General features: G+C 50.6%; 1 protein-coding gene across 1 annotated transcript in view; it reads left to right on the top strand.

Annotated features, from left to right (window-relative positions):
- usp5 (ubiquitin specific peptidase 5 (isopeptidase T)) overlaps window positions 1–14,840 on the top strand; it is a gene marked incomplete at its 3' end in the record, with an annotated part of 32,040 nt that overhangs the window by 1,720 nt on the left and 15,480 nt on the right. The window contains exons 2-3 of the mRNA XM_080184811.1: window positions 10,783–10,908; window positions 13,785–13,851. Coding sequence (XP_080040937.1) covers window positions 10,783–10,908; window positions 13,785–13,851 — 193 coding nt within the window. The remainder of the gene's footprint in view (window positions 1–10,782; window positions 10,909–13,784; window positions 13,852–14,840) is intronic.

Here is a 14,840-nt window from a genome sequence, read left to right on the forward strand (position 1 = left end):
GTTTCCTCTGGGTGCTCTGGTTTCCTCCCACAGTCAAAGATGTGTGGGTTAGGTTGATTAGCCATACTAAAAATTGCCCCTTAGTGTCCTGAGATGAGTAGGTTAGAGGGAATAGGTAAAATATGCAGGGATATGGGGTGGGATTGTGGTCAGTGCAGACTTGATGGGCTGAATGGCCTCTTTCTGCACCGTAGGGTTCTATGATTTCTGTGACTTAGTCTCTCATGACAGAGCTGCCATCCCAGGAATCAGCCTGGTGAACCTTTGCTGTACTCCCTCTATAGCAAGTGTACTTGCTCAGATAAGGAGATAAAACTGCACACAATACTCCAGTGGTGGCCTCACCAACGCCCTGTACAACTGCAGCAAAACATCCCTATTCCTATACTCAAACCCTCTTGCTACTGAAGTCAATGTACCACCTGCTGCCTTTACTGCCAGAGTTTCTTCCTTAACTACCCTGTCAGGCAGTTAGTTCCAGACTCCTGTCACCCTCTGGGAGAAAGGGTTTCTCCTCAATTCCCCTGTTGACCTTCTCCATTTTACCTTGAATCTGTGCCCCCCAATCCCTCTCCTCATGAGGAAAGTGCCTTCCTATCCATGCCCCTCACAGTCTTAAATTTTATTTGTTACAAGTAAGGCTTACATTAACACTGCAATGAAGTTACTGCAAAATTCCTCTATAGAGCTGTTTTAGCTCCCCATAAAACCTTCACTTCTCTGAGGAAAACAGCCCCAGCCTGCTCCTGGCTGAGGTGCTTCAGCCCAAGCAGCATCCTGGTGAACCTCCTTTGCACCCCACTGCAGTGCAATCACATCCTTCTTATAATGTGGTGACCAGAACTGTACGCAGTACACCTGCTGTGGCCTCAACAGCATTTATACAACTCCCAACGTAGCGCCCCTGCCCCCTGTATTCCATTTCTCAGCTAATAAAGGCCAGTATCGCACATCACACATCACACAATCCCTGCAGTGCAGAAGGGGGCCACTTGGCCCATCGAGTCTGTCCCGACTCTCTGACAGCATCTTACGCCAGCCCACATCCCCACCCTATCTTGTAACCTCACACATTTGCCCTGCTAATTGCTCTAACCTACACATCGTGGGACACGAAGGGATGATTTAGCGTAGCCCGTGCATGTAACCTGCAATTAGAACAAAGAAAGTTACAGCACAGGAACAGGCCCTTCAGCCGTCCAAGCGTGCATGACCGTGCACCTGTCTGAACTAAAACCCTCTACCCTTTCGGGGACCATGTCCCTCTATTTCCATCCCTATTCGTGGATTTGCCCAGACGCCCCTTAAAAGTCACTACCGTATCTGCATCCATTACTTTCCCCGGCAATGAGTTCCAGCCACCCACTACAACTTGCCTTGTGTATCTCCTTTAAACCTTGCCCCCCCCCCCACTTACACCTGTGCCCCCTAATTATTTACTCTACCATCCTGGGAAAAAGCTTCTGACTATCCACTCAGTGTCCATGCCTCTCATAATCTTGTAGACTTCTATCAGGTCTCCCCTCAGCCTCCGTCACTCCAGTGAGAACAAATCCCAGTTTCTCCAACCTCTCCTCATAGCTAATGCCCTCCGTACCAGGGGTACCATCCTGGTCAATCTTTTCTGTACCCTCTCCAAAGCCTCCACATCCTTCTGGTAGAGTGGCGACCAGAATTGAACACTATATTCCAAGTGCGGCCTAACTAAGGTTCTGTAAAGCTGCAACATGACTTGGCAATTTTTAAAACTCAGTGCCCTGGCTGATGAAGGCAAGCATGCAGTATGATCTTTTTGACTACCTTCTCCATCTGCATTGCCACTTTCAGTGACCTGTGTACCTGTTCCCCCAGATCCCTCTGCCTATCAATACTCTTAAGAGTTCTGTCATTTATTGTATATTTCCTATCTTTATTAGACCTTCCGAAATGCACTACCTCACATTTATCCAGATTAAACTCCATCTGCCATGTCTCCAACTGATCTGTATGCTCTGATGGTCCTCATCGCTATCCACAAATTCACCAACCTTTGTGTTGTCCGCAAACTTACTAATCAAACCAGTTACATTTTTCTCCAAATCGTTTATATATATATATTACAAACTGCAAAGGACCCAGCACTGATCCCTGAGGAAAGCCCCTTGTCACAGCCCTCCATTCAGAAACACACCCTTTCACTGCTGCCTTCTGTCTTTGACCAAGCCAGTTCTGTATCCACCTTGCCAACTCACCTCAGATCCCATGTAACTTCACCTTCTGACCAGTCTGCCATGAGGAGCCTTGTCAAAGGCCTTACCGAAGTCCATGTAGACAACATCCACTGCCCTATCCTCATTAATCATCTTGTGCGAGGAAACAGGAGCACCTGGAGAAAACCCACCTGGATATGGGGAGAACGTCACACAGACAGTCACAAGCTGGGAATCGAACCTGGGTCCCTGATGCTGTGAGGCAGCAGCATTAACCACTGCTACTCCTACATGCCTTCTGTCTGGATACCAGATCAGAAACCCAAAGTATATTATGCAGTCAGACTAAACTCCAACCATTATTGCAGAAGGTCAAGGGACAGGGAGTTGGGGGTAGGGTGTTAGCGTGGATAGAGGATTGGTTGTCAAATAGGAGGCAGAGAGTGGGGGTTAATGGGTGTTATTCGGATTGGCGGATGGTGACTAGTGGAGTGCCTCAGGGGTTGGTGCTGGGGCCTCAGCTATTTACCATTTATATAGATGATCTGGAGGAGGGAAGGGTGTAGGGTGTCGAAATTTGCTGATGACACCAAGATTGGAGAAAAGGCAAATTGTGCGGAGGGTGTGGAGAGTCTACAGGAGGATCTAGATAGGCTGGGCGAATGGGCCAGGAAATGGCAAATGGAATTTAATGTTGGCAAGTGCGAGGTGGTCCACTTTGGTAGGAAGAATGGTAGGAAGGACTATTACTTACGTGGAGAAAAACTGCAGCAGGCGACGGTGCAGAGGGACCTCGGGGTCCTTGCGCATGAGTCGCAAAAACCCAGCTTGCAGGTGCAGCAGATGGTCAGGAAGGCGAACGGGATGCTGGCCTTCATAGCGAGGGGGATTGAATATAAAAGTAGGGAGGTCTTGCTGCGGCTGTATAGGGCATTGGTGAGGCCGCAGTTGGAGTACTGTGCAGTTTTGGGCGCCGTACTTACGCAAGGATATTTTGGCCTTGGAGGGAGTGCAGAGGAGGTTTACTAGGCTGATGCCGGAGTTGAGGGGGTTGAGCTATGAGGAGAGGCTGAATAAACTAGGCTTGTACTCGTTAGAGTTTAGAAGAATGAGGGGAGATCTCATTGAGACGTATAAGATGATGAATGGGATGGATAGGATAGAGGTGGAGAGACTCTTCCCGCTCAGAAAGGATAATAGGATTAGGGGGCACAGCCTCAAGATAGAGGGGGGGCGGTTTAGAACGGAGTTGAGGAGGAACTTCTTCACTCAAAGGGTGGTGAATCTCTGGAATTCTCTGCCCGTTGAAGTGGTGGAGGCTACCTCGCTAAATAGTTTTAAGTTGCGGGTTGATGGGTTTTTGATAAGAGAGGGGATTAAGGGGTATGGGGAGAGGGCGGGAATGTGGAACTGAGCCACGATGTGGGTATGCTGGTGTTGGACTGGCGTAAACACAGTAAAAAGTCTGACAACACCAGGTTTTAGTCCAACCTATTTATTTGATAATATACTCACAAGCTTTCGAGGGGACTGCCTCTTCGTCAGGTGAATGGAGAGTTCTGGCCTCAGACAGAGCATATAAAGCACAGACAGTTTAGAGATTACTGATTAAAATGCGAATCCTTACACCTAACCTGCTGTTCAAGACCTGAAGTGGCTGACAATGTGACATTATCAGCCACTTCAGGTCTTGAACAGCAGGTTAGGTGTAAGGATTCGCATTTTAATCAGTAATCTCTAAACTGTCTGTGCTTTATATGCTCTGTCTGAGGCCAGAACTCTCCATTCACCTGACGAAGAGGCAGTCCCCTCGAAAGCTTGTGAGTATATTATCAAATAAATAGGTTGGACTAAAACCTGGTGTTGTCAGACTTTGAACTGAGCCACGACAGATCAGCCATGATCTTATTGAATGGCGGGGCAGGCTCGAAGGGCTAGATGGCCTACTCCTGCTCCTATTTCTTATGTTCTTATGTTCATTTGCTATTTTTGGCATTAATGTGTGGATACGTCTTTCACTCCAGGTGTGGTTCTACTGAATACTGGGAACTTTCTTCAAAGTAAATGTTGTTTACCAACAGTTTAACTAATACAGGATGGCACAGTGGTGAGCACTGCTGACTCACAGTGCCAGGGACTTGGGTTTGATTCCCGGTCACTGTCTGTGCGGAATCTGCAAGTTTTCCCTGTGTCTGCGTGGGTTTCCTCTGTGAGCTCCAGTTTCTTTCCACAGTCTGAAAGACGTGCTGGTTAGGGTATGTTGGCTGTGCTAAATTCTCCCTCAGCGCAACCCGGACAGGCTCCGGAATTTATTGATTGATTTATTTATTTATTAGTGTCACAAGGAGGTTTAACATTAACACTGCAATGAAGTTACTGTGAAAGTCCCCTACTTGCCACACTCTGGTGCCTGTTCGGATTACATAAGAACATAAGAACATAAGAAATAGGAGCAGGAGTAGGCCATCTAGCCCTTCGAGCCTGCCCCGCCATTCAATAAGATCATGGCTGATCTGTTGTGGCTCAGTTCCACTTTCCCGCCCTCTCCCCATAACCCTTAATCCCCTCTCTTATCAAGAACCCATCAACCCGCTTCTTAAAAATATTTAGCGAGGCAGCCTCCACCACTTCAACGGGCAGAGAGTTCCAGAGATTCACCACCCTTTGAGTGAAGAAGTTCCTCCTCAACTCCGTTCTAAACCGCCTCCCCTTTATCTTGAGGCTGTGCCCCCTAGTCCTACTGTCTTTTTTGAGCGGGAAGAGTCTCTCCACCTCTATCCTATCCATCCCATTCATCATCTTATACGTCTCAATGAGATCTCCCCTCATTCTTCTAAACTCTAACGAGTACAAGCCTAGTTTATTCAGCCTCTCCTCATAGCTCAATCCCCTCAACTCCGGTATCAGCCTAGTAAACCTCCTGAGGGAGAATTACACTGAGGGAGAATTTGGCATGGCCAATCCACTTAACCTGCACACCTTTGAACAGTAGGAGGAAACCAGAGCACCCAGAAGAAATCCACGCAGACATGGGGAGAATGGGCAAACTCCACACAGACAGTGACCCAAGCCAGGAATCGAACTTGGGTCCCTGGCACTTCAAGGCAGCAGTGTTAACCACTGTGCCACCATGAAGTGTGGTGACTAAGGGATTTTCACAGTAACTTCGTTGCACTGTTAATGTCAACTTACTTGTGACACTTTAACACAAGGGGGGGTGGCCTAGTGGTACTGTCGCTAGACTATTCATCCAGAAGATCAGCTAATGTTCTGGGGACCCCAGGTTCAAATCCCGCCACGGCAGATGATGGAATTTGAATTCAATATTTAAAAAAAAATTTGGAATTGAGAATCTACTGATGGCCGTGAAACCCGTTGTCGGGAAAACCCATCTGGTTCACTAATGATCTTTAGGGAAGGAAACTGCTGTGCTTACGTGGTCCGTCCTACATGTGACTCCAGAGCAATGTGGTTGACTCTCAACTGCCCTCTGAAATGGCCTCGCAAACAACTCAGTTCAAGGGCAACTAGGGATGCACATAATTGCTGGCCTAGCCAGTGACCCTGCGTTTGATGCGCGGCCGGTGTCCTGGTGCTCCATGTCCCCCCACGCTCCACAGATGTGTAGGTGAGGTGGATTGGCCATGATCAATTGCCTTTTAGTGTCAAGGGGACTAGCTAGGGTAAATGCCTGGGGTTACGGCGATAGGGCCTGCGTTGGATTGTAGTTGGTGCACACTCAATAGGTTTCCATGTCCCACGAATGATTTAAAAAATACTACAACTTTCAAAACACTTTGGGGGGGGGGGGGGGGGGGGGAGAGAGAGAAAGACACACACACACACCTTGGTTATTTTAGAACCAGGCAGTAACTGTTTGTTTAAAAGGTGAAAGAGAAACTGTTTTCCCTGCTAGCTTAGCTCCTCCCTTTAATCACATGACTCTGTCCCATTAATCAATCGAATCAAAACTTTACTCTGAAACTCCAGGGAAAACCTAAGTAAACACAAATGCATTAGCTCAGCTGAAAACAAAGCTCTGAAGCACTTATCCTGTTTGCCCAGCTATCAATTTAAGAGATTTCTTAGACAAGTGGGCACCTCGCAAACCAGATCTGAATTCTAAACATATCCCTGACAAGAAACATGATGCACAGATTTCTTAGTGATCACAGAATCCCTTATGTGCAGAAGGAGGCCATTTGGCCCATCGAATCTGCGCCGATGACAATCCCACACAGGCCCTACCCCGTGACCTCAGGTATTTATCCTGCTAATCCCCCTGACGTTAATTTAGCATGGCCAATCCACCTAACCTACACACCTTTAGAGTGTAGGAGGAAACCAGAGCACCTGGAGGAAACCCACCCAGACACTGAGGGGGTGGGGGGGAACGGTAGTATGGTAGGTGAAGTGGAACAGACCCTGCACAGACAGTGACCCGAGACCAGAATTGAACATGGGTCACTGGTGCTGTGAGGCAGCAGTGCTAACCACCATGCTGCCCTCTTGCCCCCCTCTAAAAGCCACACCACACTTCTTAACTGCAATGCCCAAACTTTGTGAACAGATTTATTTGTAGAAGCTGTTGCCTGTATGAAATAGAAACCCAAATGGAAGCCTGGGCAACACTCCAATGACATCACCATCAAATCATGTGACTGGCTCTTAAAGCAATCCTACAACCACTTAAATATGTAACTTTATCCATCTTACCTGTCTTGTTGTCTCATAGCTTGGTATGGGCTCCTGCTCTGACCAAGATCGGAAGAAATACAAAAGGTTGTGGAAGTAGCCCATCACGCAAACCAGCCTTCCATCAATCAACACTGTCTACACTTGCTGCTGCCCCAGCAAAGCAGCCAGCATAATTAAACATCCCCCACGCACCCCAGACATTCTCTCTCCCGCTTTCTTCCGTTGGGAAAAAGATACAAAAGCCTGAGGTCACATACCGACCGACTCAAGAACAGCTTCTTCCCTGCTGCCATCAGACTTTTGAATGGACCTACCTCACATGAAGTTGATCTTTGTCTACACCCTAGCTAGTACTGTAACACTACATTCTGCACTCTCTCCTTTTCTATGAACGGTATGCTTTGTCTGTATAGCTTGCAATAAATAATACTTTTCACTGTCTCCCAATACATGTAACAATAAATAAAATCAAATGCCTGTCCTGCCATCTTCAGGGATCTGTGGATACCCTCTCTAATATCCCTCTGATATTTAGTACAGGGTCCTACTGTTCATAGTATGATCCTTTGCCTTTTTAACCCTCCAAATGCAATGGTACTTGACTCAAAACTGTCCCCTCTGGAAGGACCACAAGGCAGACTAAAGTTCACAGGCATTTCAGGATTGGTAAATGGCTTGCTGTCGATGCCATCAATCTTTAGCACCTTAAATGACAAGGAGGGGGCACCAGACAAATGGGGAACTCCCACCACCTGCAAGCTCCCCTCCGAGGTACTATCAGCCATCCTGACCTGGAAATGTATCAGCCCTTGCTGTGTTTTCCCCACCCCCTGCCTCCCTTCTTCACCCCCTCCTCTTGCCTCGCCTCTCTTACCCCACTTCCATACCCCCCCACCTCCCGTTCCCAAGGCTGAAAGGTCTTTCCTATCTGCATCTACTGATGGCAGCCAAGAGGCACCAGCTAGGTGAAAGGCAGTCAACAAACGAGAGGGTTTGATCGACACGGCGCTACCGATCCTTCCTTCACTGTCAACTGGCTCGGAACCCTGCAACTCCCCCCTCCCTAACAGCGCTGTGGGTATACCTACGCCACACGGGGACTGCAGCGGGCTTCAATGAGGCAAATCACCCACCACCTTCTTGAGAGGTGGGCATTAGGTGCTGGTCCATTTCTAGAAATGAGAGGGAGCGTTTGCCCTTGAGGAGACCACACGTTCCGTCCTTTCTATCTTGGGATGTCCCCTGTTTTCTCCCTGCGACCCTGTGCCATACTCCCTTTTTCAGATAACCTTTCAAATTCCAATTTCAAATTGAATGTGCCTCTCGCATTCCCCAACCACTCGCTGCGAGAGAAACTGTCCTCGGGAGCACCTTTGCTTTTTCTGCGACTTGCTCTCATCGAAACATAGAAACTAGAAGGAGGAGGCCATTCAGCCCTTCGAGCCTCCTCTGCCATTCATTATGATCATCCAACTCAAGTTTGATCCACCTTTCTCTCCCCCCCCCTCCCTCAATATCCTTTGATCCCCTTCACCCCAAGAGCTATATCTACCTCTTTCTTGAAATCATACAATATTTTGGCCTCAACTGCTTTCTATGGTAGTGAATTCCACACATTCACCACCCTCTGGGTGAAGAAATGTCTCCTCACCTCAATCCTGAATGGCCCACCCTGCATCCTCAGACTGTGAGCCCTGGTTCTGGACTCCGAACATTCTTTCTGAATCTGCCCTGAATAATCCTGTTACAATTTTATAGGCTTCTATCAGATTCCCCCCTCATTCTTCTGAACTCCATATTCAGAGTTCAGAACTCTGAATATGTTCAGAATACAATCCTAACCGACTTGATCTCTTCTCATCCATCAGTTCTGCCATCCCAGGAATCAACCTGATAAACCTTCTCTGCACGCCCTCTGTAGCACAGACATCCTTCCTCAGATAAAGGCACCAAAACTGCACACCGTATTCCAGATATGGCCTCACCAAGGCCCTGTATAACTGCAACAACACACCCCTGCTTCTGTACTCAAGCCCTCTCGCTATGAAGGCCAACATACCATTTGCCGCCTTTACCACCTGCTGCAACTGCATGCTTACCTTCAGTGACTGATGCACAAGGACACCCGGGTCTTGTTACACATTCCCCTCCCTTAACTTATAGCCATTCAGATAGTAGCCTGCCTTCCTGTTCTTGCTACCAAAGTGGATAACCTCACATTTATCCACATTATACTGCATCCGCCACGCATTTGCTCGCTCAGCTTGGTACGAATCACACTGAAGGGTCTCTGCATCCTCCTTACCGCTCACCCTCCCACCCAACTTTGTACTAGTCGACACATTCCGGATCATAACAGGTCTGAGAGGACACAGATTTAAGGTGCGGGGAGGAAAGTACAGAGGAGATGTTAGGGGTAAGTTTTTCACTCAGAGGGTGGTGAGTGAGTGGAATCGGCTGCCGTCAGTGGTGGTGGAGGCGAACTCGCTGGGGTCTTTTAAAAGACTTCTGGATGAGTATATGGGGTTTAATGGGATTGGGGGTTACAGATAGGTCTATAGATTGGTAGGTGTTGATGTGATTGGTGCAACTCGTGGGCCGAAGGGCCTGTTTGTGCTGTAGTGTTCTATGTTCTATAACCATTTGCTGTATGAGGAACTTTCTCCCTGTGTCTACAAGATGCACTGCCAGGGTTCCTTAGGCAGCACCTTCCAAACCTGCTACCTCTACCATCCAGGAAGGACAAGGGCAGCAGATACCTGGTAACAGCACCACCTGCAGGTTCCACACCATCTTGACTTGCAGATATATCAGTCTTTCTTTCGGTGTTGCTGGGTTAAAACTCCCTCCCTAACAGCGTAGTGGGTGTATCTACACTAACATGGGACTGCAGTGGGTTCAATCATAGCTTCCCTGCAGTGCAGAACAGGCCTTGCGGCCCATCGAGTCGACACTGACTGTCCCACAGAGCATCTTACTCACGTCCTATACTCACAACTCCGTGTATTTCTCTGCTAATCCCCTAACCTACACATCTTTGGACACCAAGGGACAATTTAGCATGGCCAATCCCCCTAACCGGCACATCTTTGGACACTAAGGAGTAATTTACCACAGCTAATCTACCTACCCTATATATCTTTGGACACTAAGGGGCAATTTAGCATGGCCAATCCATCTACTCTACACATCGTAAGACACTAAGGGGCAATTTAGCATGACTAATCCACCTAGCCAACACATCCTTGGACACTAAGGGGCAATTTGATATGGCCAATTCACCTAACCGGCAATCTTGGGACATTAAGGGGCAATTTAGCATGGCCAATTCATTTAACCGGCACATCTTGAGACCCTAAAGGGCAATTTAGCATGGCCAATCCACCTAATCTACATATTGTTGGATAATAAAGGACAACTTAGCATAGCCAATGTGGGCCATGAAGGGGCAATTTAGCATGACCAGTCGATCTAACCTGCACATCTCTGGACTGTGGGAGGAAACCAGAGCACGGGGAGGAAACCCACACAGATACAGGGAGAACGTGCAAACTCCACACAGACAGTGACTCAAGGGCGGAATTGAACCCGGGTCCCTGGCAGTGTGAGGCAACAGCGCTAAGCCACTGTGCTCGCCCAGCACCTTCTCAAGGGGCACTTAGGGATGGGTAATAACTGCTGGCCTAGCCAGTGACGCCCACATCCTATAAAATAATTTTAAAAATCTCTTTACTGGGGAGGCTCCACACTGCCTTAGTTACACGGCTTCCTCCTGAGCCTGCGAGGTTTCACTTTAAGATGTTTGTTTATTTTCAGATGGACAGGTTTGTCAGGCCGGCCTCTCTGCGTTCCAGCTGCTGATCCTTTGCTCTGTTTTTTTTTGCCCCTGTCACAGGAATCCGAAGGGGGCCTCTACATCTGCATGAACACATTCCTGGGATTTGGCAAGCAGCATGTGGAAAAGCACTACCAGAAGACCGGCCAGAGGGCTTACCTCCACCTGCGGCGCACACGACTCCCGGTAAGCAGCGCTGGGCTGGTGCCCCCAGTGGCCGAACCCATCCCATCCATTCCTCCTCCTTCTCCTCCTTCTCCTCCTTCCTCCTTCTCCTCCTTCCTCCTTCTCCTCCTCCTTCCTCCTTCTCCTCCTCCTCCCTCCTCCTCCTTCTCCTTCTCCTCCTCCTTCCTCCTTCTCCTCCTCCTTCCTCCTTCTCCTCCTCCTTCCTCCTTCTCCTCCTCCTTCCTCCTTCCTCCTTCTCTTCCTCCTTCCTCCTTCCTCCTTCTCTTCCTCCTTCTCCTCCTTCCTCCTTCCTCCTTCCTCCTTCCTCCTTCCTCCTTCCTCCTTCCTCCTTCCTCCTTCCTCCTTCCTCCTTCCTCCTTCCTCCTTCCTCCTTCCTCTTCCTCCTCCTTCCTCCTCCTCCCTTTAAAAGGACAGGCAATGGCATCATCGCTAGCCTATTCATCCAGAAACTCAGCTGATGTTCTGGGAGACCTGTGTTTGAATCCCGCCACGGCAGTTGGTGGAATTTGAATTCGATATATATATAAAAAAAAATCTGGAATTAAGAATCTGCTGATGAAACCATTGTCGGAAAAACCCATCCAGTTCACTAGTGTCCTTTCGGGAGGGAAATCTGCCATCCTTATCCGGCCTGGCCCTACATGTGACTCCAGAGCCGCAGCAACGTGGTTGACTCTCAAATGGCCTCAGGCAACTAGGGATGGGCAATAAATGCTGGCCAGCCAGCATTCCCACAAATGAATTTAAAAAAAGTGAAAGGATCCGTACTGGGATCTCTTGCTGTTTACAATATATATATAAATTACTTGGATGAAAACACACACAGGTGGGTTACTAAGTTTGCAGACGACACAAAGATGGATGGAGATGTGGGTAGTGTAGAAGGTTGCCACAGGATACAGCGGGATATAGATCGGTTGCAGATATGGGTGGAGAAATGGCAGATGGAGTTTAATCTGGGCAAGTGTGAGGTGCTGCACTTTAGGAGATCGTATGTTAAGGCAGTAAATATCATGGGGATGTCGTAGAAACTCCACACAGGCAGTGACCCAAGCCGGGAATCCAACCTGGATCCCTGCCGCTGTGAGGCAGCAGAGCTAACCACTGTGCCACGTACGGGAGTGGCGATGCAGTGAAGGTTTACCAGGCTGATCCCTGGGATGGCAGGTCTGTATTCACGGGAGCTTAGAAGAGTGAAAGGGGGTCTTGTACTGGAGTTGAGGGGGTTGAGCTATGAGGAGAAGCGGAATAGACTGGGCTTGTACTCGTTAGAGTTTAGAAGGATGAGGGAGATCTCATTGAGACGTATAAGATGATGAAAGGGATGGATAGGATAGAGGTGGAGAGATTCTTCCCGCTCAGAAAGGACAGTAGGACTAGGGGGCACAGCCTCAAGATAGAGGGGGGGCGGTTTAGAACGGAGTTGAGGAGGAACTTCTTCACTCAAAGGGTGGTGAATCTCTGGAATTCTCTGCCCGTTGAAGTGGTGGAGGCTGCCTCGCTAAATATTTTTAAGACGCGGTTTGATGGGTTTTTGATAAGAGAGGGGATTAAGGGTTATGGGGAGAGGGCGGGAATGTGGAACTGAGCCACGACAGATCAGCCATGATCTTATTGAATGGCGGGGCAGGCTCGAAGGGCTAGATGGCCCACTCCTGCTCCTATTTCTTATGTTCTTATGTTCTTATCTCATAGAAACTTATAAAATTCTAACAGGGGTTACAGAGGGTAGATTCAGAAAGAATGTTCCCCGATGATCAGGGGAGTCCATAACAAGGGGGGTCATAGTTTGAGGATAAGGGGAAAACCTTTTAGGACTGAGGTGAGGGGAAATTTCTTCACCCAGAGGGTGGCGAATGTGTGGAATTCACTCCCACAGAAAGTAGTCGAGATCAAAATGTGTGATTTCAAGAATTAATTAGATATCGCTCTTGGGGCTAAAGGGATCGAGGGATATGGTGGGGGGGAACGGGGTGGGGGGGGTGTCAGGATATTGAATTTGATGATTAGCCATGATCATAATGAATGGTGGAGCAGGCTGGAAGGGTGATAATCAGAGTTGCCTGGGGGCGCAGAAGGAAGGAGATGGAGCGCAGTAGAAACAAGGACAGGTGCTAACCCCCACAGCGCAACAGGGCTATAAAGATCGGCTTCTGTTCCCCCTCTTCCCCATGCGGAGAGGGGCGACACGGTGACACAGTGGGTTAGCACTGCTGCCTCACAGCACCAGGGACCCGGGTTCAATTCCAGCCTCGGGTCACAGTCTGCGTGTTCTCCCCGTCTCTGCGTGGGTTTCCTTCGGGTGCTCCGCTTTCCTCCCACGTTCCAAAGGTGTGCAGGTTAGATGGATTGGCCGTGCTAACTTGGCCCTTGCTGCCAGGGTGAGTGGCAGGATAAATACACGGAATCCCTACAGTGCAGAGGAAGGGCATTCGGCCCATCGAGCCTGCAGCGACCACAATCTCACCCAGGCCTTAATCCATAACCCCTCACATTTACCCTGCTAATCCCCCTGACACTAAGGGGCAATTTAGCGTGGCCAATCTACCTAACCCGCACATCTCTGGATGGTGGGAGGAAACTGGAGTTCCCAGAGGAGACCCACACAGACATGGGGAGAACGTGCGAACTGCACGCAGACAGTGAAATGGAGGCCGGGAATTGAAACCAGGTCCCTGGCGCTGAGAGGCAGCAGTGCACACCAGTGTGCCACAATTGGGGTTATGGAAATGGGGCCTGGTTAGAATTGTGGTCAGTATGGACTTGATGGGCTGAATGGCCTCTTTCTGCACTGTAGGACTCTGCCATTCCTCCTCTCTCCCTGCCCGAGTAACTGCCCGAGGCGCTCTCATCTCCCACGTGTCTCTGTTTTTCAGAAAGTGGATGACGGCAGCAGTGGGGCTGGAGACCCTCCCAAGAAAAAACCCACTCGATTGGCCATCGGTAAGGGGCGAGGACACGGGGGAGGTGGGAAGGCGGAGTGGGTGAGGTGGGGGGGAAGGCGGAGTGGGTGGAGGGGGGGGAAGGCGGAGTGGGTGGAGGGGGGGGAAGGCGGAGTGGGTGGGGGGGGAAGGCGGAGTGGGTGAGGTGGGGGGGGAAGGCGGAGTGGGTGAGGTGGGGGGGGAAGGCGGAGTGGGTGAGGTGGGGGGGAAGGCGGAGTGGGTGAGGTGGGGGGGGAAGGCGGAGTGGGTGAGGTGGGGGGGGAAGGCGGAGTGGGTGAGGTGGGGGGGGGAAGGCGGAGTGGGTGAGGTGGGGGGGGAAGGCGGAGTGGGTGAGGTGGGGGGGGAAGGCGGAGTGGGTGAGGTGGGGGGGGAAGGCGGAGTGGGTGAGGTGGGGGGGGAAGGCGGAGTGGGTGAGGTGGGGGGGGAAGGCGGAGTGGGTGAGGTGGGGGGGGAAGGCGGAGTGGGTGAGGTGGGGGGGGAAGGCGGAGTGGGTGAGGTGGGGGGGGAAGGCGGAGTGGGTGAGGTGGGGGGGAAGGCGGAGTGGGTGAGGTGGGGGGGGAAGGCGGAGTGGGTGAGGTGGGGGGGGAAGGCGGAGTGGGTGAGGTGGGGGGGAAGGCGGAGTGGGTGAGGTGGGGGGGGAAGGCGGAGTGGGTGAGGTGGGGGGGGAAGGCGGAGTGGGTGAGGTGGGGGGGGAAGGCGGAGTGGGTGAGGTGGGGGGGGAAGGCGGAGTGGGTGAGGTGGGGGGGGAAGGCGGAGTGGGTGAGGTGGGGGGGGAAGGCGGAGTGGGTGAGGTGGGGGGGGAAGGCGGAGTGGGTGAGGTGGGGGGGAAGGCGGAGTGGGTGAGGTGGGGGGGGAAGGCGGAGTGGGTGAGGTGGGGGGGGAAGGCGGAGTGGGTGAGGTGGGGGGGGAAGGCGGAGTGGGTGAGGTGGGGGGGGAAGGCGGAGTGGGTGAGGTGGGGGGGGAAGGCGGAGTGGGTGAGGTGGGGGGGGG

The sequence above is a fragment of the Carcharhinus amblyrhynchos genome, unplaced genomic scaffold, assembly GCF_965287045.1.
Source record: "Carcharhinus amblyrhynchos unplaced genomic scaffold, sCarAmb.v2.hapA scaffold_953, whole genome shotgun sequence".
NCBI classification, from domain to species: domain Eukaryota; kingdom Metazoa; phylum Chordata; class Chondrichthyes; order Carcharhiniformes; family Carcharhinidae; genus Carcharhinus; species Carcharhinus amblyrhynchos.